Source organism: Aricia agestis, chromosome 10 (assembly GCF_905147365.1).
Source record: "Aricia agestis chromosome 10, ilAriAges1.1, whole genome shotgun sequence".
NCBI lineage: Eukaryota > Metazoa > Arthropoda > Insecta > Lepidoptera > Lycaenidae > Aricia > Aricia agestis.
Genome location: NC_056415.1, coordinates 11,806,105 through 11,834,037, shown reverse-complemented (window position 1 = coordinate 11,834,037; position 27,933 = coordinate 11,806,105). Strand labels below are relative to the sequence as shown.

Sequence of the window (27,933 nt, the reverse complement as noted above, 5' to 3'; positions counted from 1 at the left end):
GGCCATGGTCAAAAAGCCGAGCGCCATATTATGAAAAAAATAAAAATAAAGAAGAAGACTTAGAAGTGTCATCAACGTCAAATTAGCAATGCGTCTTCTCAACATAACAGGAACTAAAGTTTAAACATTTTTGCATTGGATTTTATATAATTTACGAAGAATTCAAATAATGTAAATGCTTCTACCGTGTATAACTTACTTTTTACTACCTTTGTGTCTGTTCATTAAGTGCGAGAAGAAAATGGTATAATGGCTACTTTCGAAAATAGATTGAGTCGTAGGAAAGGTAAATATTAGTAAAATAATTGGCTTATAACTATAAGATTATCAAAAAAAATGTAGTGAAGGAGTCATCAACATCTTTTGCGATGGTTTTATGCCTAAAATGCTCGAATGATCAAACGAATTCTCCAATAATTACAGGTAAACATGGTGATGAAGTATATAGGTTAGACACTAAAAATAAAACTCCCGAGGAGAATATAATCGAAATTATTCAAGGTCTATACTTGAAGAAACCGTTCCACCCTGATACCTCACCCACTAACAAGAATGTGCCTACCGATTTTAAGCCAGGTTTTAGAAGTATGCAAAAGTCAAACTCAGATAGTCTTAGAATGTCCTACCTAAACGCCCTAGTAATGCTTTTACGAAAGGAAGAAAGAAGTAACCTGGGATTCACCACTGATGAGTTGATGGTTTGGTAAGAAATATATTGGTCACATCTTCCTTTTATTAAGGACTCATATATTTCTGTCTTTCTGTTGTTGATTGAAATGTTAAAAAATATATTATGTTCTCGGTATTTCTTATTTTTTTCAACTTTTCTAGTACAAGTCATACAAAATATCATTTTTTTTTATTGAATCAATATCAGATCAAGACATATTATATTTTATTAAAATGTAATGCTTTTGTATTGCAGCCTACGTGTGAGTCTAGTTGATAAGTCTATGGTCATAAGAGCAGCTGCTTTAAGAGTTCTACGATATTTATTAAAAACGGAGAGTGATGTTGCTACATTTAATGTGATGAAATTACCCTATTTAGTAGTAAGGTAGGTAATTTTCTTTTTCCATTGCACTATACCAGTAAGTACTACCATCTATATTGTTAAAACCTGCTATATACCACATAACAAAACATGCTATACCCTTAATAAAATAGTTGTGAATTGTGATAGGCAATAAACACAAAAGTACTATGGGTTAGCGATTGGACTATGTAAATTGTGGAAAATGCATGGATATATTAAAGCAAAGAGTGGCAAAGGTTTAGAATAGTTTGGATAGAGTGAAAGAAAGTGGAACAAAATTGACTTTTTATTAGCTAAGTACTAATAACTAAATAGCCAAAATATTAAATAAATATTTTTGGACATTTATTATTTGCTTTGTGTTTATTGTGGCAAAAGCCTTATAATCGAAAATTTCTAGGTCAATGGATTTGATGTTACGTAATGAGGAGGAAAGAGCTCAAGCTTTAAGAGTAGTAAGGAGAATTATAGCTGTGGTCGGAGCAGTAGACCAGGGCCAAAGTAGACACAGGTCTGCTTATGTAGATCAAGGTCTGCTTAGGTGTCTAGCATCTGTTGCTAGGGCAGGGAGTGCAGGAGACGGAACTGGCGATCGATTGTCAAGACCAGCTATAGCAACACTGGCAGAAATATGTAAGTTAATTTTAAATGTTAATTACTTTTTAAAATAAATACTCTATGAAGGATATAAATATGTTTTGTGTCTTATCTTTCTCTCTAGACTTTAGAGCAGTAACAAGAATTTAATATGAACTTAATATAAGAAACTAGACGATCCACACGGCTTCGCCCGCGTAAATTAGATATTTTACAGACGAAATAGTCCACAAAAAATAGCCTATGATCCTTCACATGGTCTACTTCTTATCTGTGTCAAATAACAGAAAAATTGCTCCAGTGGTCTACTTCTTATCTGTGTCAAATAACAGAAAAATTGCTCCAGTAGTTCGTGAGATAAGCCCTTTCACATAATTTCCTCCCATTTTTTACACATTTTCCTCTTTTTCTTCGCTCCTATTAGTCTGAGCGTGTATAGCCTATGGCCTTCCTCGATAAATGGGCTATCTAACACTGAAAAAATTTTTCAAATAGGTCCAGTAGCTCCTGTGATTAGCGCGTTCAAACAAACTCTTCCGTTTTATAATATTAGTATACAGTGTGCAATTTAACCTTCTTGCCAAATTTGGATATATTGATCCTTGTTAAAAATAAAAATACACGTATTTCTTCTTTTATAATCACTCAGTACTAAAATTTTGAGAAATAGCCTCCGAAAGTTATCCTACCAAACACCACAAAATATGAACACATGCGCGGCCCGGCCCCGCCCCGCCCTTCCATTGACATTCTTGTAGTGACGGATTAAGACTACTTGATGCCCTAAGCAATCCATGCCTGTGGGCCCCCCTATCCGTATCTCAACTAGAATCGGTCTTTGAACCTTTACTCTTCTGGTGCCCCCTCAGACGTGATGCCCTAGGCAATTGCTTAATTTCATTAAGGGCTAATCTGTCACTGCATTCTTGTTATTATCATAAGTTGCGAATTTTCCCTTCATACTTTGACGAACTTAGGTATCAAATGTAAAGGACGTAGACAGGTATGTTTAGAATAAAATTAATTGATACACATCAAAAGAATCGAACATTACAACTTTTTAATTACGAAAAATAAGCACTTTAGAAATTTATAATAAATCTAAACCACATCCTTTGCATTTAGGCGTATTTAAAAATTCAATTAACTTATGTACACAGTACAACTAATTTAAAATTAAAAATCAAAACAACCCACCTCTAAATCTTATTTACTTCCATCTTGTCTACACTTAGCATAGTTCAAACGAGTTCAAACTGCAATCCGTTTTGCTCTAAGCAAAGTCTAGCGCGTTTTGCACATTGTCTTTAAAAGTTTGTTAAGCACAACTTTGTCACTTTTAACCTCGTCAGAGGCATGTCTTCGAGGCTGGCTATGCGTGTGCAGGTGTTGCGAAGTGCGAACTGTCCATAATCCGAGTCTTTGATTGTCTCGCGATTCAGATTCAGGGTGTACAGCTGCTGCATTCGAGAATCATCAATCAGCTGTTACGAAGACGAGGAACGCTTTCTTGCTCGTACAGTCTCTGGGTTCCGCGTAAACTTTCGCCACTCAAAATGTAGCACCTCCACCTATGCCTCCACATTTCATAACACTCGATCGTGGTTAGGGTACATTGTAACAGACACTAATTAAAGCGCGGGGGCCGGGGGCGCCGTGACAAACAAAATAATTACGTGTTAGCTACACAACTGCGCGCGTGGTACTAAACGGTCGCCGGCGACCGCCGACCGGCGGGCGGTGGGGCGCGGGCCTCCCGCCTCCCACCCCGCGAGTCACCCCCGCTTTACCCCTACGCATAAAGCCCTGGCCACACTAACGTCAAACGCCGTTAATTATCGCGTTAATTCTAAAACATGTTATAGCATTATCGCCTTTAATTAGTGCCATGTAAAGGCGATAATGCTATAACATGTTTTAGAATTAACGCGATAATTAACGGCGTTTCTCGTTAGTGTGGCCGGAACATAACCGGTCTCGACTGGATATCTGTGCGGCGCGATGTACTAGCTCGGTCGCAATATCGCAATTATTATTAACTTATGAAGTGACCATTGTGCATCGATTTTTTTTGCTATAAAATATGTTATTGTAAAAAAATTAACACCCTATTTTTTTGGTTTAATGGACTCACCTAATGATACCTTAGCCCCAAAAAAAATTTTGCAGGTAGGTTTAATTGCACCCTGTATATGACTTCATTATTTAAAAGATCAACTGTATATTTATTTCTACTTAAGTAAATACATTCATATTCAATTTATTGTTATGTTGTTTTAAGGTGTGCTGAATCCAGATTTATTCATATCCTGTGGTGGAGTGACTGCGGTTACAAGACAGTTGGCTGAATGTGCCACTCCCAGAATGGCTGAAGCATTATGTGGTGTTCTACTTCACACATTCAATGATCCAAACTCGCGTAATGCTGCTAGAATCGATCTAACTTGCCTGAGCTCACCATACTGTGATTTTCACTTCCGACCAGCTGGTACCGATAGTAGCAGGTAAGTTGATATAGTTGTTTTATGTTAATGTAAAAAAGATTGTTGCTCATGTATTCAGATCATATTAGTAACAGTTTATGTCTAGTTCAAAATCAAACCTTGAACTGTATTAACAATAGTCTATGAAAAAACAACTTTTGGAAATAAATTCGCATACATATTACTTACATGTTTTTGATAATATACCACTAATTTATCACAGAAAAGATTATTCCTATTATTAGATGAAGAAAACAAATTTTCTGTGCTTTATATTATTATCACAACATACATAGTATAAAACAAAGTTGCTTTTTCTTCCCTCATGTCCCTTTGTTCCCTTTAATCTTTAAAACTACGCAACGGATTTTGATGTGGTTTTCTTTTATAGATAGAGTGATTAAAGATGAAGGTTTATAAGTATAATAACAGTCATTAAATAGTGGAGAAATACTGTTATTTTTGAGGTTTCTAATCTGATGTCGTAAATAATTACATTATTTTCAGCTTACATTGCAAACGCAGGCTGAACCCTACGAGATTTATGAAAATAATGTACTAAGTATTGTACCATCGAGGAAGTTGATTCCTATGCAATTGACAGACCAACGTTATTTGGTCGAATATGTCAATTCAATGTTAATTGTAGTGTCCGACCGAAACTGATGTTTTAGCCGAAACCGAAACCGAAACCGAACTTTCGGCCATATTCTTAGTTTCGGCCGAAACCGAAACCGAAACTTGGTAAAACATTCAAAATTACGATTATTTACTGAAATTTATTGATTTTTAACATACATTACAATTTTTTAAACTAAAGAAAAAGTACCACATTGAATTTTATTTACTTTTTGCGACATTTCTTACCATAAATATTATTATTCTTAGACTCGAATAACTTTTTGTACTTTATTCCGTTTTTTTATACAATTCCAAGTAGATGCGTTTCGTCTCATTCACAGCAAATCCGATTTTTATCTTCTGAACGCCCAATATTCGAGTTTTAACTTCATAAAACACATGTCCTGTCGGTGTAGTGTATGACAGATCGAAAAACATATGCGAAAAAATTGTTAAGTTGACAGTTTTCACAGATATGCGTTTGGTTAGCTTATTTATCGTTTCTTGCTATTTGTTACTAAAACAACGTGACAAGGCTCAAAGATGATAAAAACGTATAAAAATCATCAATCAAACGTATAACAGAAACTTAGATTCATTAATCGCGATTAAATGAAGAATCCATACTAATATTATAAATGCGAAAGTATCTCTGTCTGTCTGTCTGTCTGTCTCGCTTTCACGCCAAAACTACTGAACCGATTGCAATGAAATTTTGTACACAGTTATTCTAGAGTCTAAGATAGGACACTAAGGCTACATTTTGATGTGGGAAAATATCTTATTTCCATGAAAATATCGATGAAAATGAATTCGCATTGCGCGTGGCCAGCGCTCATCCCGGGGGTCCTGGGTTCGAGTCCCGCAGGCGGAACAAAAAGTTTTCAATGTTTCTGGGTCTTGGATGTGTATTAAAATAAAATTTCAAAAATCTTGAATATATTTTATGTATAATATTATAAAAAATCCAGAAATATATCGATGCAATGAACTTTTTAGTTCTAATACGATTCAACAGATGGCGTTTTATTTTTTACTTCATTGTAACATAGAACTAATCATACTTATTAGTTATTATGTTTTTGTTTATAGTTTTAAATACGTTAGAATATTATGTTTAATAATATTATCACTTGGTATAATAATAATCAATCTATCTTATCTTATAGAACTCCTACTGCATTTTTAATATATGTGACAAGTTGACAACTATATTTTATGTATATTTTATGTATAATATTATAAAAAATCCAGAAATATATCGATGCAATGAACATTTTAGTTCTAATATGATTCAACAGATGGCGTTTTATTTTTACTTCATTGTAACATAGAACTAATCATACTTATTAGTTATAGCTGTTGCCCGCGACTTCGTCCGCGTGGACTTCAGTTTATAAAGCGCGATGTCAACAAAATTTGTGTCAAAAGCTTTTATAAAAAAACCCTGGTACCCCTTAAATCAATACAGCTGTGCAGTGTGCACACAATAAGTATTTCATTTTTTTATATTAAACTTTATATTTTATGCCAAATTTTAAAGCTTATTTAGCTCCCCAATTACACAACTTTACCCATAAACTATTTATCATTCATAGGTTTAAGGTTACGTCACTGCACAGATAAAGTACTGAGTTATTTAATACCGTAGAATATATATAACAATCGAAAAAATCGAAACTTAAATGTAAGATGATACCACCTCTTATAGAAAGACTTTTGAGCAAGCGTTAGCGCGATGTAGAAGACGCACGGCGCCATCTATTTATGAATTTTTGGAACTAACTTAATTTGAACAAATTTACGCATTTTCACCCCCTGACAACCCTTTTTTCTAGTAAAAAGTAGCCTATGTCCTTTCTCAGGCTTTAGACTATCTGTATACAAAATTTCATTACAATCGGTTCGGTAGTTTTGGCGTTTGGCGTGAAAGCGAGACTGACAGACAGACAGAGATACTTTCGCATTTATAATATTAGTATAGATTATGTGCACACTGCACAGCTGTTTTTGGGTATTTTGATTAATAAAGGGCCGCGCTACACCGGAATGGCAGCGGCGAGGCGAGCACTTTCAGCGCTGCCATTCCGGTGTAGCGCGGCCCTAAGAGGGGTACCACTTACCAGGGTTTTAAAAAGTTTTTAAATTTGACACAAATTTTGTTGACACCGCGCGTTATAAACTAAAGTCTTTAAAAAACTAAAGACGAAGTCGCGGGCAACAGCTAGTGTAAAATATATTTCAAACTAAACGAGATTCACGTCGCCATATAAACGCGTTTGGGTAGTTTATAATATATCGTTTCTTACTTTCTTATTGATCCCCGTAGGAACGCGTTTAATGAGAACTAAGTTTTATAAAACGAAGTTGTGCGATTGGTGAATCCTCCCTTAGACATACTACTGAACGTCGTACTACTGAAAACAAAATCAATAATTGCAGTATATAATTTTTATGGGAGACATGGACACGACCGCGGTCGAAGTTCAAAACGAAATGACTAAGCAAACTTGCAGTTGACGTCACATTTTTTTTCTCCAGAAGGCTTTTTGCCACTAAACCTGAAAAATATACTGAGGGCCGCAAGAGTGAAGCTCACGGGGAAGTGGGCTAGATAAGATTCTAGCAGGGTAGGAACGGTCTAAATCCTAAGAGATTGCGTGTGTAAAAAAAAAAGAGTGAGACGAGATGACTAACTAGATACATCTCACAAGATATATCCTAAGATATCTTATAATCTCAGAGCCAAACAAAATTCTTAAGTAAATAAAGTTCACACACAATATAATCAATTTATCATAGCATTTACTAATTCGTTTGTTTGGGAAACATTGTTAAAATAGCACGTAATTTGCCAACAGTTATATATATTAAATAAGCCTGCTTTTATAGTAGAAATAAAATTCAATAATATAATTTCGATAAAAATAAGTTAAGGCAATTTAATGAAAATAAAACGAAGTGCTAATTTTTGATTTGGGACTAATCTGGAATACATAATCTCAAAACATGATTAAATAGATGGTGGCGAACTGAGCCAGGGCCTCGCTGGCAAGCAAGCTCGAGCTGCGAAGTTTACCGAACGATGCATGAGTTTCGGTTTCGGTTTCGGTTCGGCTATATTTTGGCCAAAACCGAAACTAAGGCCGATACTAGATTTTTTGGCCGAAACGGGCCGAAACCGAAACCGAAAGTTCGGTCGGTCACTAGTTAATTGTGATCTGTCAGCTGGGTTTGACGTAACGCAACCAAACTGCTTAGGTCCCCGATTTGCATAGGAATTAACTTCTCTGATAGTACATACACAATGAAAAGGTCTCTCTCTGGATATCCCACAATAACATTTATTTGTCACTAGCTGTTGCCCGCTACTCCATCCGCGTGGACTTCAGCTTATAGCGGGCTGTAGTTCCTTTCATAGAGTAACTTATATTATTTATAGTATGTAGTTCCCGTTGAACCATGTAGGCTACATTACTGCAAATTGCAAAGTTTGTGCTTCCGCGGTACGCTTCAATGTTTACACTTTACAGACAGACAGACACGTCATACTTAAAACGCCCCTATGTTGCGTGGGGTCGAAGACGAACATCAACTCTTCAAATACTTCAAAATAAAACGTAAAAGGATTCTTCATCCTTACCACCTCTTATAGACACACGTTTGAGTTAGCGCTTGTGCGATGTAGGAGACGCACGGCACCATCTATTATGAATTTTTGGAACTAACTTAATTTGAACAAATTTACGCATTTTCACCCCCTTACAACCCCTTTTTGCAGTTAAAAAGTAGCCTATGTCCTTTCTCAGGCCTTAGACTTTCTGTGTACAAAATTTCATTAAAATCGGTTTAGTACTTTTGGCGTGAAAGCGAGACAGACAGTTAGAGATACTTTCGCATTTATGATATTAGTATAGATTTACTTTTTACTACAAATAATGGCTAATTTTCGAAGCGATTTTAACCAATACGGCATTAATCCTTATTCAGTTAAATACTTTTAATACATTGTTGATTTAATGTAGATCTATAATATGGCCCTTTACAGCATTTAAAGATTTAAAATTGAAATGAATATTTTCGAAGATATTACAGATTAAAAAATTGCGGGACGTAGCTTTAGCGGCGGTACCAGCCATTATTGCGGGCCACGGGTAGTAATGATGAATATCAATCAAAACTACTGAATCGATTTGAAATTTTTATCATTTTTTCAGTGAGTGACATAGGCTATTTTATACCCGTGCGAAGCCGGGGCGGGTCATTAGTGCAAAATAACAAGCAAAGTTTAAGTTTAGGAAAAGGATCTTGTAACCTTGTTTAGGTTTAGGTTGAAGAATGAGAGTCAACATAATGATTCAAACATAAAGTTGCTGCCGTGTTGCTGTTGCATTTGATCGCGATATTCAGTGTACCACCGTCACTCCTCGCCCCACAAAAGAAAGAGAGAGCAAAATCGGCGCCTTCAACTTACTTTTTTTTTTTTAAGTTGTGTGTTATTCATACAATGGACTTTTCTTCACTTGCAGAGATGAGCGTGAGATGCGTTTTACGTGTAGTCGTCTCGCGCTGTTGTGTGTGTTGCGCAGCTGGCCCGGCCTGCTGCACTTCTGTCATCCGCAGGCTCCGGGGGGCTTGAGGGCTCTGGTACACGCGTTATACCTACCTCGCCTTGAGGTTCGAGTGAGTATACGCCGTTGTTTAATTAAAATTTTTCTTATGTATTTAATATTATGGGCAGGGCACGTCGCCCACATTCACCAGGACATATGGGCGCGTCTAGTTATGGAATGGCTACCGAAAGGTCGGCGAAACAGGGGCAGACCCAAGAAAAGGTGGCGCGACTAACTAGACGCTGTAGATAAAGAGTGGCTAAACACAGCAAAGGATAGAGACATGTGTAATGAAAAAGGGGAGGCCTTTCCCCAGCAAACAGCTAGTAATAATAATAAATTTGATAGCAGAAGATTTATTTCATTAGTGTAATATATTTTCCAAGATTCAAACTTTTCAGAGTGTTGTTGCAATAGAAACCTAGTAAGTAGTAATTTTTTTTACAGAAAGCTATTTTGGATCTCCTTTACGAGTTGGTTGGTCTACCTCAGCCGGAGTGGACGGACGAAATATCCGTAGCTTTAGGTGCTGTTGATCCGTCCGACTTTCAAGTGAGTAACAATATCTCAGCTTTACTGAAGAATTTAATTTAACTAGAGATCGCCCAATGGTCGAAATTCGACCGCATTGTCTAATAGTATCTAAGATTCAATTAAAAAAAACTATAATCCATTTTCAATTTGTCAACTTGTTGTCAACAGACTTTAACCATAAATAAAAGAGTATAATTCGTATGTATAGGCTTGCCACTCTGCCATTTTTCCTAGTGTATGTGTTGTACCAGTTGTAGTGTGTGTAATGTTTTATTTGTTAAAAAAATGCATGATAAAAGCATAATTTCAAAATAATTTTAGCTTGATGCACTCCTTCACCATATAAACTATAACTGTGCAAAATTTCATTTACCTATGTTTCCCCATTTTTCGTCAAAAAGGATACAAAGTTTTTGGCTCACGTATATAGATTTTTATGTGTAACTCAATGGGACTTGAAATGCAAAAATACATGCCCTTTATGAATGAAACTTATAACTATAAGGCTACTATAATCTATTTGTCTTTGTCTGGGACATTGGAAAAGTCACAAGACTCTTTGCGGAGCTTGAACACTTACTTTATGTTGTTTGTATTGAAAGGCCTTGAAACTAAGTACTGTAATAATCTTGGCGTCGTTTTAAATTCTTGGATAAAAGGGTACGAAGAATTTGGCCGACCTACCGTACCGCTATTGTGCTTTTCCAAGTTTACGAATATTTTTTTCAAAAATGGATAGCTAACATCAATACAACCAAAAAATCCATTTTTGAAAAAAATATTCGTGAACGCGGAAAATCGCAATGGCGGAAAATAGGACGGCCAGGCTCCATATAAAAATCTTCATACCCCTTTCCACCTAATTTATAAATTAATTTCCTAGTTTTTAATAATTATAATACTTATTCCTTCAGGATTCTTTCCGCCTGAATGAAGGGTTCGTGGCGGCGGAGGGCATGTCCATTCTACCTCACCTCAGCGCCACCGGCCTCGATATTATTGAGGTTCATCTCGCGCTCCTACTGCAGTGCTTTTTGGAGGTGAGTGTGATAAGATTATGGGTGTGTTCTTAAACTTTAAATAGGATTTTGGCTATTTTTATTAAACCGCCGGCAATCGATCACAAAAGCAAATCGCAAACTTATTGGCTGGGTTCGCGAAACTACATGCCCATAATTTAAAGGTGTGCTTATTGTTGTGTACAACTTTTGTTGTGTGTAGATTTTTTTTTAATGTGTTTTTATTACCTTTTGACTTAGTATTGAAACACTTCGCATATCTTTTAATGGTTTAAAATACTCCTTAGGCTGGCCTCCTCGACGGTTTGGCGGAAGTGATAGTGACGAGCGACACGTTCATATCGGTGCGGGCGACGGTACTGCTCGGGCAACTGCTGCACCTCGTCAACTCGCTGCTGCCGCCCCCTCTGAGCGCGTTATCGCCGGCCCTGCCCACTTTGTTGGGTGTGGCCGCAGCGGGCAAACCCGCCGCCCTCGCTGCAGTGGCGGCTCTACACCGACTCAACGCGACTATGGAGGCGCGTCCGGCAGCTAACAGCCTATTCCTCGACCACGTGATACAATACTGCAGTGGTGTGTTCGTGACCAGAGATAACACGTCCAAAAGTAGAAAAGAAAGAGACAACGCTAGTGTCGCTAGTCCGAAAACAGATGTGCTTTACAAGGATAACAGTATTGAGTTTTTGAACGAATCGGATGGGGAATATGAGCCTAAGCAGAGGCACAGTGTAGGCTCGAGAGCAGATTTAGCGTCTAGAAACGTCAGTGCCCTCGTTAAGAGCAGAAGCGTCAGTTCTCGTACTAGTGCAGCCGTCAGAAAAGTGACGAAGACGAAATTCTTCAACTTGTTCGAACGTGAAAGTGACACTCTACTCAAGTCCTCCCTAGTGATGCAGAACAAAGATGGCAATACGTGGAATTGGGAAATCATTCGGACAATATTAAAGGTAATAGCAATAATTTGTATTATGTATTTTTATATTTACAAGGTTTTTTATTTTTACAATAGACCAATTTTAATCCAATACTTACTTAATAAAAAAAAAAAAAATTAATGTACTTACCAGTAGAATTTGAGACTGGGAGTACTCACAGTGGACTTCTGGAGTTGTAGTAAAATTACGGCACTTTTGACTCCACAATTGATTTGAATGTCTTGAAGACTTAAACTATTGCGTCACCGCGTATTTCATACTTCTGTGCTATTTTTTCCGCTTCTCCTGTTTACCTGCGTGTATACTACCTGCATAAAGGTATAATATGTACCACATATAGGTATAATATAAAATAGCCTGTAGGCTACCACATATTATACCTTATAGTTTTACTGTAGATACCATTTTAAAATAGGGATGATGACAAGGTCAAAGATTAGCAAATTTTGTTAATAAAAGAAAGAAATCACGGTAAAAAATAAGTGTTCTCAAAATTTCAGCTTGATAGCATTTGTATTTTTTTGTTATGCGCCTTCAAAGTTGGATATTCAAGTCGTTTATTTTTCAATAAAATTTCTTATTATATTTGTATACCATTCGATAACTTATGCAATTAAAAGCAACTTTTGTTATGAAACCACTTCCATAAACGCAATATTTAATATACCTATCGAACAAAGTTCTCTTCCGATGCGTACAAACTACGAAAGAGTGACGTCATACTTTCGTAGCACTTTGTATGGAGCGTTTCGGGCAGGACTATTTTATAAGATGTTTGAATTGTCATATCTTGGTGAATTTTTAAGCTATCAGAGTCATTCTTTCAGCGATGTTTCTATTTTTAAGGGTCTTTCATTTGCCAATAAGAAAAAAAAATAGTCATCATGCCTATTCTAGGAAACAGACAGCGCGCCCCTCCTAGACCTCAACGACAGCGGTCACCGCGCGTGGGCGGCTCGCATCATGAACTATCTACGGCCGTCCGCCAACAAGTACTCCCATACCGACCTGTCGAGCTCCGGGCACGGGCACGCTGCCACGCGCGCCGGCTGCCAGCTTATACGGCATTTGCTGAGGCATAATGACGTGAGTACTAGGATCTTATTTGCCACTTACCTTTTTACAGACTGAACAGCTTGGTTAATGGTTATCCACAAATAAAAATATTAACTTAATTGCTATCAAACCGTTTTCGGATAGCATTTGTACCATCTACGAAAATTTTAAAATGACTTTCATTATTAACACTTTCACTTTCATTATCAAGTGAGGTGAAGCAATTGCTACCCTGTATATAAAATATAAATACAAATAATATTACCTAATCCTTTCTTGCAATACTATTTCGCTATAATTTAAATACACATGTACGGCCGATATTCGCTCTCTTTTTAATAGCCTGGGAAAATTCAGGAATTTAGACCAAATAATTCATGTAGTTTTGAAAATTGGTACAGTTATCCCTAAAGGTGTCCAGATGTCAGATGAATATACTAAAAGTCACAAGCAATAATTTTCGAGTCACAAGCAAAAACCTTGAAAAAGAGACATTTCCTTGAAAAAGAGGCATACAAAATACAGATTACAGATGCGTCCGCAGACGTTAAGAGGAAGCTTCAAATTCCATAAACTGACTTTTAAACTGTCACTCACTTAGTCCGCCATAAACCGCGCCTTGCACTTAGCGTTAAAACGTTCAAAACGCTCAAAATGCCTCCTATTTTGAGCATTTTGATCGTTTTTAACGCTCAGTGGAACGCGGGAAAACTAGAGTTTAGCCATAAACTGATTTATTTACAGTTGGACTCTCAGAAGCTGTTAGAGGACTTCTTTAACGACGTGAGCCGTCAGATAGAGGCTATAGAGACGGGGCGCAAGGCGCACGAGTGCCTGTTCAGCCCGCAGCACATGTGCACCACCATGTGCCAGATGTACTTCCTATTCGTGGGGCAGCTGTGCCACTCATACACCGGCCTGCGGATGTTTAAATCGACGAGGCTTTATGAGAAGTGAGTTTACTTTTTGTAGGTTTTTATATTTTATTTATCTAATTTGGGGCCGTCTATCATGGGCTATTCGCCCATGTCCATTTTTTGCTATCTTATGCCATTAAGATGTTTCTAAGACATGAGAGAACTTAGCAAGACTTTTTGTAGGTTAGGATGCAATGTGCAGGCTTTGGGAGTTTAATTAAAAGATATGTTGTTCGCGGTTAAGCTTTATTGTATGAACTATTTACTTAGCCTAACTTATATAGCAGGGAGGCGAGGCACATAATACAATATGCGCGTTGAAATATCGCTGTTTGTTTCTTACTCTCCCTTCGTACTTGAATATATTGCTATCTCATATGACATAATATCACAAGTAACAAGCAAACAATGGCTGTGTATGACGTATACGTGTGTTATGTATTTAAAAATATTTTCGTGCGCGAGTAAAAGAGACAAGTGATAGGTCAAAACACGATTTTGTCCCTGCTTACCGAACTAAAGGTAGAATAACAATTCATGTTACCTTAAGCACTTAACACAAATTGAGAAACTTACCCAACATGTATGATATTGTACACATACAGTATAGACATTGTAGTGTTAAGTTTATACTTTTGCTTTAAATTATGTGTCCGTTTAAGATACTTATTGTTTTTTTTTCTTTTCAGCCTCTTAGAACTATCAACCAAAACTCATCATAGCTGTTACGTTAAGTTAGTTATATCAAGTCTAGATTATACGTTAGATGCCTGCCCCCGTGATATTCTTGCCAAAACGATGACGTGCAATATTCAAGCATCCAGACTGTATGCTACTCAGTTCCTAAACGTCCTCCTGCGAGCTTCTAGAAAGAGCATCGAACTCATCCGTAAGAAGTCCAAGTTAAAGAAGAACTTTGAACCTTGGAGACAGCGGGATATGGGTGAAAATTCCGTGGACATGGACACGTGGCTGCTGCAGATGTTGATCGTTCAAATAAAAGACGAATCTAAGGCGGTTGTGAAGTGTGCTCTGACGATTTTGGAGGAGGCGTTCAGTGTACCAGTAAGTAACAATTTGATTTACGAAATAAGCCTAATATTTTGAGGGTACTTAGATCTCTTCTAATTAACCCCGTTCTAATTCAGTTCTAATTCAAATGTGGAAAAACGAGACACAATAGAATTTCTATTGTGTCTCGGTCACCGGTGACTAGTCTATTGTAATGCTGTATACTAGTACTAGTCTATCATAATGCTTAAATCATTAATTTTGATGAAATTTAGCAAAGAGATACTTTGAGTCCCGAGAAAAATCATAGGATAGTTTTATCCCGGAAAATGTTTTGTGCGGGATAAAAGCTGTCCGACGTAACAAAGTTACTGTAGGCCTACTACGAAACCGTTTTGAGACTCAAACAATCGAACGAGAATGCTGCGTCCTGCTCTAACAACGTCATTTCACGTTTGTTAGAGTAGGACGCAACATTCTCGTACGATTGTTTGAGTCTCAAAACTGTTTCGTGGTACGGGCCCTGTTTCGTGAAATTATTTCCGTAATTTTTCGAGTTTTGTTGCTTTTTACTTGAAAATTACTTACTATTGTTACTATTTACTAAACTAAGATTTTTTGTGCAGGTATTATTTGATAAGCTGATGACGATGCGTGACACGTTGGGTCAGAACTGTCGGTTAGATCGGTCCATGGAGCCGTCTAACATTGACTGGTCGGTTGCGGGTGACAGAGGCTACCTTCTGTGGCTGACGTTGGAAATAACCGCCGCTATACAATCGACGGACGCCGCTTCATCTACGTTTGTGAAGAAACACCTGGAGTTTTGGAACAAGTTTTATAATTATAGGTAAGTTTGAATTTCGAGTTCTCATAGTCTCGTTTGGGGAATAGATTTTCTTATGGTCAAGTGGACCCTGCCTATGTCCGCCGCACTGCAGCTTATAAAATATTTTTATAAGAAGAATCCTCAGAAATCAAGTGGTTTGGACCTTGGTTCTCCATTGGAAGTGGAATTCGAACCCAACACGATACTAGGTTCGAATCCTACGTGCCGGCGTAGGATTCGAACCTAACAAAAGTGTTGTTTTTAAGTTCGGTTAGGTTACGAAATATGCACTTGATTTATGCGTCCAAAAGGGACAATAACAAGTAACATTTGCACACAGATACGTGCGCTTAGTCGATGCGGCGTTGCACGAAGCGCTAGCGGCCGGGGCGGGTGGGCGACGCTCGCGGGCGCGACGCTCCGCCCGTCCCCCCGCCCATCTCCACGCCGCGCTCGCCGCCGCCATGCCACCGTCACAACCGTCACAGCCCGCGTCGCAGACGGCGTCACACTCGTCACAGTCGGCGTCACACTCGTCACACCTGTCGCACACGCCCGCGTCACACGCACCCGTGCCGCGCGCGCGACTACATCTGATGACTGCGCTACCTCCGCACTACAAGGTAAGCTCCTATTATATAGGTGTTATTGATAGCCAGCGCAAAGTTTCTAAATCGTCAACCTCTTAAGTATAGTTTACACAGCCAATAATCTTGGTGCCAGTCCTGTTGAAGCCAGTACTGGTCTGGCCCCTTTTGTTTAGACAAAGCCATCGCATTCACGGATTTTTCTTCGGGTGTCCACACGTTTGCAGTTAAAAAATAATGAGGTAACGGCAAAGTCTGTTGAAAAAATCCATAGTTTGCAGATGTTTTAAGGAACATCTGCAAACTATGGATAGAAGAGTCGTTTGAAATATTAGAAAAAATAAAACGAAATGATACTTTTTTTAAATATTCATTCCGGCGATCGGTTGCTCTAGTGCCGAAACGCGCATTTGTTTATTTTTGTATGAATCACAATTACGCTTATTCCACAAGCATTCGAGCTCCCTATAAAGTTGTATAATTTTTAAAGTATCCTCTTCGTTGAATTTTCTCGGCATTTTGTCCTAGAAATTCCAAACACATGCATACCCTACAGACGTTCGCCAGTGACAGTGATGCGTTTACACGTGTTCGCAACGCTGGCACGGGGGTTGAGGGGTATGCGGGCGGAGGTCACTGGCTAGAAAAAAAGACGGGCGCTCTATTCTCGCCAGTACTGGCAGCCAGCGTTAGCCTGGCTTGAAAACTGTTCACACGCGGCATATACCAAGCCAATACTGGCTGCCAGTCTTATTGGCAACCAGTATTGGCTGTGCATAAACTAAGCATTAACCTTTTTTTTTTGTAAGAAACTGCGTAAACTTTATATATCTGTGTCGTTTCCAATGTAATAGACAAGTACAAAACAGTTTATAGTATAGGCACTGATTATTTTTTTTTATTAGTAAGTTCTCAAACTTGCGTAAAGTCAAACAAATAAATAAAAAAAAAACTAATATTTTAAGACGTATATAATAGCGTCATTATTTAACACAGACGAACAACTAATACATACAAATTGCACTACAGGTGTTACAAAAGAAGAAGTGTTCTACTGAACAAGAGATAGCGAATCTCAAGGCTTCACTGTGGGCCATAGGCAGTACAGCGGTGACACCACAGGGCCTACAGTTACTTATGACGCTGAGCAACGGTTTTCTAGAAGATTCTGCGCCGGTCCACATAGTGAGGCTGGTCAAATACTGCCCGGTGTACTCCGTGCGAGCGACGGCTTTCTACGTGTTAGGTCTAATAGGCAGTACCTACGATGGAGCCAACTTGTTGGCTGAGCTTGGTAAGTATTTGCTTTATGTAAAAAAGTATTAACTACTGTACTAACAACACACTTATTTGTATTATTCTACGATATCTAAATTTCTGATTGCCCTAGAAATAAATTTCTCAAAAACAATTATTTTCGAGGTAAAGCGAGTTTAACAGGATCTCGTCATATTCCTTTTTAAATGTCACGCAATTTTCGAAAATTTTTCAATATCTAATTACTCTCATTAAAAATCATCACAAAAATGGTTTATGTTTACACTTGAAATATCGGCCCACACTAATACACATTTTTTAGCGGCTTTTTATTTGCATCTCTGTTTTATAGTTTACGTTGTAAGAAATGTAACAAGGAAAGAAACAATATAAGCTGGCTTATATTTTTTTGGCGCTTGACAGATGAGAGGATATCAATAAAATCATAAAATATAAAGTAATTAATGAAAAGCTACTAATTAAATTAATGTAGCACGGTAGTTGCTAAATATTCTTCACAATCATCGCTTACAACGAAAATGACGCACATTATTATTAAGAAAAAAACTCATACAGGTTGGCTGTGCGTCCGACATACACGACACGAGCAATTCCCCGTGATACCGGACGAGAACTACACCCAAGTGATGGACCCTACCGACACCGCTCACTACTACATCACCTCACCCGACCGTCGGTACAACGCCTTCGACATCGACCTCAGCGAGCAATCCGACCACACAGATCAGAGTACCGCGGAAAGTTTACACTCCGAGAGCACGAAACTAAACAAGACTATCGGACCGATATCGTTGGAGATCGAAAACCAAGATGTCGTCGATCATAAGTTGGGTCTGCGCGAGCCGAGTCGCAAATCTCATACGCTGCCGACGCAGGGTTGCTCTACGTCCCAAGAGAGGTCTTTAACTGAGTCACGGACGGTTGATATCTTACGAGATGTGACCAGCTACGACCGGTCTGGGCATAGAATGAACTTAGAGAATAGGCTCCTGCCTGTCAGAATGAATTCGCTAGAACATGCGCATGAGGGTAGAGTGAGGAATACCAGTGAGTCGAGCACTAGCGGTGTCAGCAGTTGCGACTCCTTCGTTGGGAAATATGCTATACCGTAAGTAATACTTATTTGATGTAAAGAACATGTTGATGATATCTGTACTTTTAAGAGCCATACCTCACCATCGCGAAGTGGCCAGCGGCGTCGCCAACTAGTTCTATTGAGATGTATGACGGGTAACTCACCTGGCGACCGGCGACCGTTGCCAAGTAGCCAGCGTAGCCAGAGTCGACCGCTCACCATGCGGCGTCTGTTGACGTTGCCAGTTGTTTGCACGTGTTTGAGGGCTCCGCCACTCAATCAGTCGCTGGTTTTATGGATATCCTCAGATAATAAAACATTTTTTAAGATATTTTCTTAAATCTTCATAGAATTTAAGAAAAACACCGCTTTGCGACGTAGAGACGCCAGACGTTGTCATGGTAACGTCACTGGCCACGTCGCCTTGGCATCCCGGTGACGTATGGCTCTAATGAAAGCGTATTTGTCCCTTAATTTTTCATAAGGTGAAAAATGTACGGTTCCTTGCGCGATATATATATATTCTGGCTGAAATAATTATTGAATAATGAATAAACCAATATTACGTCATAATATTTTGTTGTAAAGATTTGATACGCGTATCTGACTATTCTTATTTCTGTAAAAATGTCTTTGGTATGATTATAATTAAAGCTTAAACTACATTTCAGGGATCGTGTGCTGACTCTGAGCCCTATACCGAGCTCGTCGAGTCTGTACGGCATGAAGGCGAGCGCTAGCACGCACCGACAACGGCTCGAGTCGCACCGACGGACTTCCACGTCAAGTAATAACTGATACCTCTTTATAACAATATATTATTGAGCTTAAATATTCGCTCACCGCATATTACTGGGCTACAATTTTGACTCTAATTTTTATCCTCTGATTCTGAAGTGTCTGTATTATTATTAGCCTTATTCAATTCGTTTAAAACTGCTTTATTATAATAACATTTTGTCTATGACCAGGTTTTAATCCGGAGGTGGCCAGCTCGCCGCCCGCAACGCTCGATATGAGCGGCTACGCGACGCTGCACTCATTCAACAAACATAGGAGGTATATTTCCAATATACATTGCATTATATTTTTATATTTTGTATGTTCCGAAACTATAAGTATGTTGGCTATCGATTTGACGAGATATAATTGGCCAGGGTCAGACTTAAGATAGAAATGCCAAGTATGTGTTGCCATTATTTATTTATTTATACTGCAAAGAGTTTAAGAACGTAGCCATCTTATTAAGGCGATTTATGCGATACCTATGCTACAGACTTAAAATATACTATAATTCAGATAACTACCTTACCCTTTGTAAAAAATTTCACATTCAAACTTTGTTTAATCGTCGGTACATTTCTGATTTCATATTCATTCTAAAATTAATTAACAACGAAATTGATTGTCCTGACCTTCTCAGCAAAGTAAACTTTTATGTACCAACAGGCCACGTAGATTTAATCCACCACTGGCTATCCCATGTTATAATTCTAACTATAGGCGTAACTCCTGTCTAGTGCGAGCTAGCATTGAATTTAATCATGTCTGTAAAAAATTCTCTTTCGATCCTTATACATTGCGGACCAAGAATGCAAGAGACAAACTGATCCTTCACTTCTTCGATTAATATTTTCTATTGATTTATAATTACTGTTCTATTCTATATTCTATTTTCTTAAACATCATTGTACTTTGTAACCTTAGTATATTGTAGTTACACAGAATTTTGTTTCTTGTGTTAAAAAATCATGTTTGTTTGCTAGTTCTTCTTTGTTAATGGTAAAAACCTGTCATTGGCTTCTTGTTTTATCTATATATTTAACTATTTAAGTAAAATTGTACGCTGTAGGTTTTCCAATATTAAATAAATAAATAAATATTGTTGTGGCATGTCATTATTTATTTATTTATACTGCAAAGAGTTTAAGAACGTAGCCATCTTATTGTTGTGGCATATCGTGTGGCCAAATTGTGACGTCATTACTCCTGAGTACATCTTTATTTATTTATTTACGTTAGTCAAAACCAAAAGAAAGTGTTGTGGTTTTGGCGACTTAACTGTAGCGGCTAAACAAACGATCTGATTTTAATGTTAAAAAATTCGTAGTAATGGGCCGGGTAAATATTAAATTGCGTAGACTGATTTTCGTTTTTCCTTTATTGCTTGAAAGTATTAACAGTAATAATTAATAAATATACACTTTTTATGCACCTATTTCACTTTATTAATATAATATTTTGTTACAATTTTAATGTTTTACATGACCATACAATATATATACAATATATATGGATTTTCAATTGTGTTAGTAACGCTAAAACTCAAAAACGGCTGAACGGATTGGGCTAATTTTAGTCTTAAAATATTCGTAAAAGTCCAGGGAAGGTTTTAAAGTGACACGAAGTTCACCGGGACAGCTGGTATTAATATAGTATTCATTAGCCTTTGAGATTCTCATCATATTTTTATCGCAGGCCTCATCTATCGGAGAGTGCGGCGACAGAAGATGACCTGAGCTGGCTGCTGACGGACACCAACTCGCGCGCCAAGCCCTTTCTCTCCCTGAGGGATAGGTCCAAGTCCACGAGGGAACGAATGGCCAAAATGAGGTGATATAGATGTTACCCACGAATTGCGATAGAACCGTACACTGTCCTGCAAAAAAATTGCCTTCATCCTTCCCCGAAGACATAAGGATTAAGGTCACAACTCACAACACACATATCAACTCGGAAAGGGATCGTAACCTAGCGCCTTTCGCCTCGCCGTCAACCAGGCGTCCCTAACGTATGCACGTATTATCAAAGTGTATCAGTAGCGCCTTTACGTCAACTCGGCTACGGGTAGGCGACGCCTCGCTTACGGCTCGCCGACCGCTGTCCCCTTTAGAGGCGGGGCGATTACGTTACGGTTCCGCTTAGTGTGCGTTGCAGTAGGGAGTTTCATACAAACAATATTGAACGGCTCGAGGCGATACGGTGCCGATCCTTTTCCGAGTTGATATGTGTGCTGTGACCTATAAGCAACTATTTTATATAGTCCTCCGTATATGTGCCAAATTACATAATAATAGGTCCAGTAGTATTGTAAGATTCGCGCGTTCAAACAAATAAACTCTTTAACTTTATAATCTTAGTATAGATATGATAAATATAACGCTGTATAAATTACATCATCCCTGCCACACACTAATATAATAAATTCTGACGTAGTTTATTGGTTCACGATTCTCGTTCGACTTGTATGTAAACAACCGCGTGGTTGTTGGTCGACGCTAGGCGCATCGCGCATAAAAGTTGTAGATTCAAAGTTGAATCACTTATTTTGAATATTGGCTCTACAAGATCGATTTCGTTTCACCAATCTTGCAGTAATAATCATAATTTTTTAACAAAAAATATATATTATATTGATGATTAGAAGTTAGTTTGTTACATAGACAATAATATTCTTAAAAAAAAACGATAAGCATAAAATAATTCTTCTTCTCTAACCTAAGCACTTTTTATCAGAATTCGCCTCAAAGCCACCTTCTTTTTTTGTAAAAACACTTAAAAACTATTTTTTACACAGCCTGTTCGAGTACGACTGGCAGCAGGTTCGCTGCGAGGCGGGCAGTACCGAGTTGCCGCCCCCCGCACCCGCGCCGCCTGCGATGCTGCCCACCACGCACTACGTCGGCGTCTGCCTGCCCAGGGACCTCATGGATTTGTTCCCCAGGTTTGAATCACAGAAGCATAAAATTATAAATAAAATCAAAACAACTATTTATTTCTTAAAGTATCAAATGTAAACCCCATAAGAGTGAAAGAGAAATATATATTTGTGGCGTCTCAAGCCGTTCATTTACCGTTTTAATATGTAATTTTTACTTTTAATAATTTTTTATAACATACTCTTACTTCGATTGCAGGGAAGAAGATGTGAAGCCAAATGACACTAAAGACTCCACATTAGTTCAAACTCGAGTTCCTTCCTTTTTAGCTGACTCCATAGTTATAAGTGATAGTAAATCTCAGAACCCAGCCGTCACTACGTCGGCCATTATAAACATCTCGAAAACCGACCACGGCATGACAAGGATAATAGAAACTAAGGTGGAGCTGCCGACGCATATCGAGAAAGAATCGGACGAGCTCGCGAGTTTGACGAAGGTGACGGAAGATTTGAGGATAGAGGAAAAGAAAGAGAAGGATGATGATGTTAGGCTGAGAAGTGAGGATGTGGCGGAGATAAGCGACGGCAGTAGGTCGGTGGGCGGGGCCACGTTTACGCACTCCCCGTCCACGTGTCTTGCGTGCGTGCGTGCGCGCCCGCCGTCTGCGCACGAGTTGCGGCAGGCGTTCTTGTCAGGTAAATTCTTTTTAATGTTATGTAATTAATTAATCTATACATACAATAAATTTCAATTTTGTAAAACTGGAGAATAGCTAAACTGATTTGCTAAATTTTGGTCTTAAAATATTCGTGTTTGTTTGGGAAGATTTATAATATAAATTTAGGAATTGCGATATGGACGGTTCATTTACTTTTAATAGAATAACCACTTGATATCCCAACAATTTTAAACAGTGTTTTATATTCAAGTGTCTTTTCTTAGGCTCGAGCGGTGTATCGAGGGAGACCAGTGCAATCCACTCTCAACTTTTGAATCACGTGCTTTTTATGGCCAACCCGATTCATCTGCGACAGGTAAAATATTTTAAATGTAGAAGCCAGAAGGCAACTTTTATAAAATTCTTATATTTTTATGTTATCTTCAGACGGTGTGACAATATATTCCGCGGGGTAAAAATGAGGTTTTTGGTTAAGAGACTGTACAACATTGTGGTGTCGATAAACAAAATTAGACAACATTTTTGCAGTCCATAGCACTTAATCCCATCTGATTAAATTGCCAAATGATTTAAAGGGCCCAGTAGGCCTACTACGAAACCGTTTTGAGACTCAAACAATCGAAAGAGAATGCTACGTCCTGCTCTAACAACGTCATTTCACGTTTGATAGAGTGGGACGCGGCATTTTCGTTCGATTGTTTGAGTCTCAAAACAGTTTCGTGGAACGGCCCCAGGTTGCATATTATATCACACAATATTTACTGTCATATTTTAGTTTTTGACTTCATAATAATTCATTCGCGTCGATACTACAGACGCGGTCCGCGCTGCTGTCGCTGAAGCAGCTTCATCCGGACGCGTTCCACAGCGCGTGCGTGTACAGCGACGTGTGCGCGCTGCTCGCCCGCGGCACGTATATGCTGTGCGCGCGACGCTTCCTCCAGGTACGTAATATTCCTAAAGGGCACGAAGAACGAAGAAATTCCAATGTATGCATGTATAGCTGTCTCGTTTCTACAGCGTCGCGAATGGAGCTATCAATAGTTTCGTATGCGAGGAAATGAGACGACGGACCAGGGCCCGTACCATGAAATGGTTTTGAGACTCAAACAATCGTACGAGAATGTTGCGTCCTACTCTAACAAACGTGAAATGACGTTGTTAGAGCAGGACGCAGCATTCTCGTCCGATTGTTTGAGTCTCAAAACGGTTTCGTAGTAGGCCTACTGTAGGCCTACTACGAAACCGTTTTGAGACTCAAACAATCGGACGAGAATGCTGCGTCCTGCTCTATGCTTCACTCCGAAACATAGCTGTAGTGGCTGTAACCCGCGATTACACACAATATATTAAAATCGTGCGAAACAAAGTCAGTAATAGATGACTATTAATTGGTTATTGTAATCGCTGTTACCAAATTGTTTATCATAATATCTATAAAAAAATCGATTGATATTACAGGAGCTGTTCTTGGACACCGCGTTCGAGTGTTTCGCCGGCGAGCCCGCGGCCGTGCTCGCTCGCCACGCCACACCCCGCGGCTCTCGCGCGCCGCTATCGCCCCTCCCACCCACCGTCGAGGCCACGTAGATATGCCGGTACATTTAAATATAACGCCCTACTAAAATAGTTACACAATGGATGCGCTCTACCAGTGCCGGCTTGAGACACGTTTTAGGATAGAGTGTGCTGGTTATGACGCCCTCGCTCCTCAAGTGGGTAATAAATTCCTGGCTACTGAGGTGCCCTTTGGGAGTTGGTGTCTTGAGTGGCTGCTTAGTTCGCCCTATAGTAGGGTCGGCCCTGCGCTTTACTATCTTGTTTATCTCTAGTGCCCGTTTGTTTTAGATTTTTAACAGTATCTATCCAATAGCTTTTTTAATCGGTTAATGTTTCGATGATTACTAATCAACATTGCTAGTAAATATAAAAAATACTGTCAAAAAATCTAAGACGCTTGATAGACAAGGACATTGTATAGCGTATCCGTTGTGTGAATTTTTTTAGTAAGTATGGATAATGTATAGGTGCGCTAGGGCAGCAAATTGAATGCCGTAATAGCGTCATATTTTCGATGGATACATAGTGTTTGTTTGGGTTATGTATACTAAGTTCTGCGTATCCTACAAATGTATAGTCTCCTATCAACATCATTTTATATTTAGATCTACTTCGCACCTCAGTCCGAGTTTTTAGCGAAGTTGCGTGGGAGTATAATAAAGTTAAAAATAGTTTATAGGGTTTGATATTATCGATCCTATTTTTTATTTAGAATATTAGCAACTTGGTTAAATGCTCTGGATTTGTCCTATGCAACGGGCTGGACCCGACAAACGTATCTGATCGGAACTTGGGGAAAATTCTAAACCAACATCACTAAAAAGGTTTATACTTAAAATTTTGTAATTTTTTTATTATACTTGAGTGACGCATCAGATAATTTTGTTATGTATTTATTTAACTGTACTTTAATTTATATTTTCGCCATCAACAATTATTGCTCCTCATATTCTATAAATTCGATGTACCTACGTCATCTGCTCCGCTCGCCTCGATGCGTACACTTATTGATGTCCTATTGAGACATCGCAATTGGGTTGATATTTTGTCACATTTGGGTCCTAATTTAGGACCACCTAAATGGCATATGACATAAAATGGCATAAAATATGACCCGTTTGTCTCGTATCTCCGCTTAACCTGTGATTTCTATATCCTTAGCATACAATTTTTTTGTTCGAAGTACGCCACGTTTGCGTGTTCATTGTATATTTGACGAGAGTAACTCCTACTTGTAACTTATTGTATTTTACATAAGCATAGTTTCTTATTTATAAACGGCAATATACTAGCTAAGTAGAAGGCGGGCGCGTATCGAACGCCGATAAGTTTATGTTATATTTAGTTACGACTACTTATTATATACCAAAACTTGTATGTGCACTCGGGAACAAAATGACCTTAGACTTTAAATGCGTTAGAAGTAATCATCATCGAAAGTTAAGTTTGAATATTTATTGTCTCGTGCTACGACATTTTACGGCGTTAATGGACGATATGATTTATTTATAGTTTTTATGTTACTGAGTGTACATCTCCTTGTAAATTATTTCGAGTAATTTATAGCTTGCAATACATTCCCCGCGTCCTATCGAAAGTTTCGAAATCCTAAACCTAGTCAAAAATAAGTAGGTAAAATAGTTCGAAACTAGTGCCACATTAGCAGAACATTGTTGAAGTTTTGAAATATACAAATAGATACGATAAAGTTTAGTTGTGTTAAGCGAATCCCTGTGTATTACATTCAGCTAGTATGATAAAGTCCACAATTCGTTGAAAAGAATAATGTACGTATAGTTAATAGTTCACGTTTAGGAATCATTGCATCATTTTCAGATATATACACATACTTTGTAACAAATAGTTACAAAGTAAAAACAAAAGAAAAATTACAAGCAAAAAAATAATTTTACATTTTACACGTTATAATAAAGCGAAATCTGTTTAATTGTGTAAAATATGTGTTCTATGTGTGTGCTAAATTTAATTTCATACAAGATTATTATAAACAAGATTATTCTACGCCCGTTTTACTTCGTTCAATAAAATCAGTCAGTAAAAATGACATTCCTATGCACTATGCCTCTCTTTTGGTCTTCGTCAGTCGTAAAAAGTTTGGGTGTATTTTTACTGACAATGAGGGTTTTTGCTACTCCGTTTGCCACGTGCCGCTGTGTAGCCTTAGCGTTTATCGTGTCAAACTGCTGTCATATGTCACGATATAGCTGTCATGTGTCACGATAATATGTCTATTTGACACGATAGACCCTGGCTCACTAACCTCCATTATACAAGTACGCTGGACTTATGATACCCTTTGAAATGACAGCTATTTTTGTGCCTATTTGAAGCGGAATCATCGCTCCCAATGCGGCGAATAGCAGTTGTGAGAGTACTTGGAGCTAATACTAGTGATGACAGCCAATAATGATTAAGCGGCCATTTGCAATTTACGTCAAATTTAGTTCTCTTCCCCCGCATTGGGGGCGCTGATTCCGCTTCAAATAGGCACAAAAAGCAAGTGGGTATCATAAGTCCAGCGTACTTGTATAATAGAGGTCAGTGCCCTGGCTACATAGCGGCACCTGGTGGTAAATGGAATATCAAAAACCCTCATTAGAAACCGAAGTATACTAAATAGTTTATACAGTAGATACATTTCCAATAGATCATTTCTGTATATCTAAGATTTTTTTTATAAAACAGTCTGTGACAGTACTGTGACCCACTGCCTATAGGATATTAACACTGCCGTTTTAGTGATCTACATAGTTGTAATAGTCTTAAACAAAGCAAATCATATAATAGATTGTAGGTCGATCTAAATACTATAAATAACGAAATGGGTTTTGCTATATTATAAGAAATAATAGTTTATTTTAATGTAAGCACCCTCCTATATTTAAATAAGTAAAACCCATCCGATGATTTTGATACAATATTATAAAAGTTAGTTATATTCGCTTCTTACATATAATATAACCTACTTGCTTGATTTTTAGTTTCGAATATCGATAATGAGCCATTAGTGATATGTTCTATCATCGCAGTTCTTCGCTTTTTGTGTTTGTCATTAAAAAAAGTTGACAGTTCCGCGCTAACGTCATACGTCAACATTATATTTATGATTGTATGTAACTACCCTCATATACCATGGTCGTATAATCTCTACTGTATCCTAGTGATATATCCCACCTATAATAGTGTGTACCAATGTTTGTATTGCATACAGGTTGTAGGTAAGAATTACACCGTTGTGTTCAAATATTAACAGTTTTCTTTCGCATTTATTTTCCTTCATTACGTTTCTACTACTGTTAAACTCTGGCAGATTTTGTTGCTATTGCAGATAAGTATTAAGTAATTTTAATAAAAATGGTATGGTGTCATTAATAATATAAAATGTTTGTTATTCGGAGAACCTAGTGCTAATTTTATACG

The 27,933-nt window shown here is 38.1% G+C and overlaps 1 protein-coding gene across 1 annotated transcript; it reads left to right on the top strand.

Moving 5' to 3' along the window:
• The first annotated feature begins 239 nt into the window (after positions 1-239).
• LOC121731370 (rapamycin-insensitive companion of mTOR) lies at positions 240-25,178 on the top strand. The gene is made up of 24 exons (XM_042120773.1): positions 240-286; positions 424-703; positions 926-1,057; positions 1,437-1,669; positions 3,915-4,137; positions 9,267-9,420; positions 9,798-9,902; positions 10,799-10,924; positions 11,191-11,850; positions 12,736-12,924; positions 13,639-13,847; positions 14,501-14,876; positions 15,449-15,672; positions 15,992-16,274; positions 17,268-17,532; positions 18,072-18,624; positions 19,263-19,378; positions 19,563-19,650; positions 21,070-21,204; positions 22,169-22,315; positions 22,509-22,948; positions 23,196-23,287; positions 23,748-23,876; positions 24,394-25,178. The coding sequence occupies exons 1-24, from the start codon at positions 250-252 to the stop codon at positions 24,520-24,522; spliced, it is 5,325 nt and encodes a 1,774-aa protein (XP_041976707.1). The 5' UTR covers positions 240-249; the 3' UTR covers positions 24,523-25,178.
• The last annotated feature ends 2,755 nt before the right edge of the window (positions 25,179-27,933 follow it).

What these genes read in the sequence shown, in the direction of transcription:
- LOC121731370 (XM_042120773.1), top strand. Translation starts at nt 250, where the DNA reads ATGGCTACTTTCGAAAATAGATTGAGTCGTAGGAAAG. An exon ending in ATTTGCTGAGGCATAATGAC is followed by an intron (nt 12,925 to 13,638) that starts GTGAGTACTAGG and finishes ATTTATTTACAG; the next exon opens with TTGGACTCTCAGAAGCTGTT. An exon ending in CAACTTGTTGGCTGAGCTTG is followed by an intron (nt 17,533 to 18,071) that starts GTAAGTATTTGC and finishes AAACTCATACAG; the next exon opens with GTTGGCTGTGCGTCCGACAT.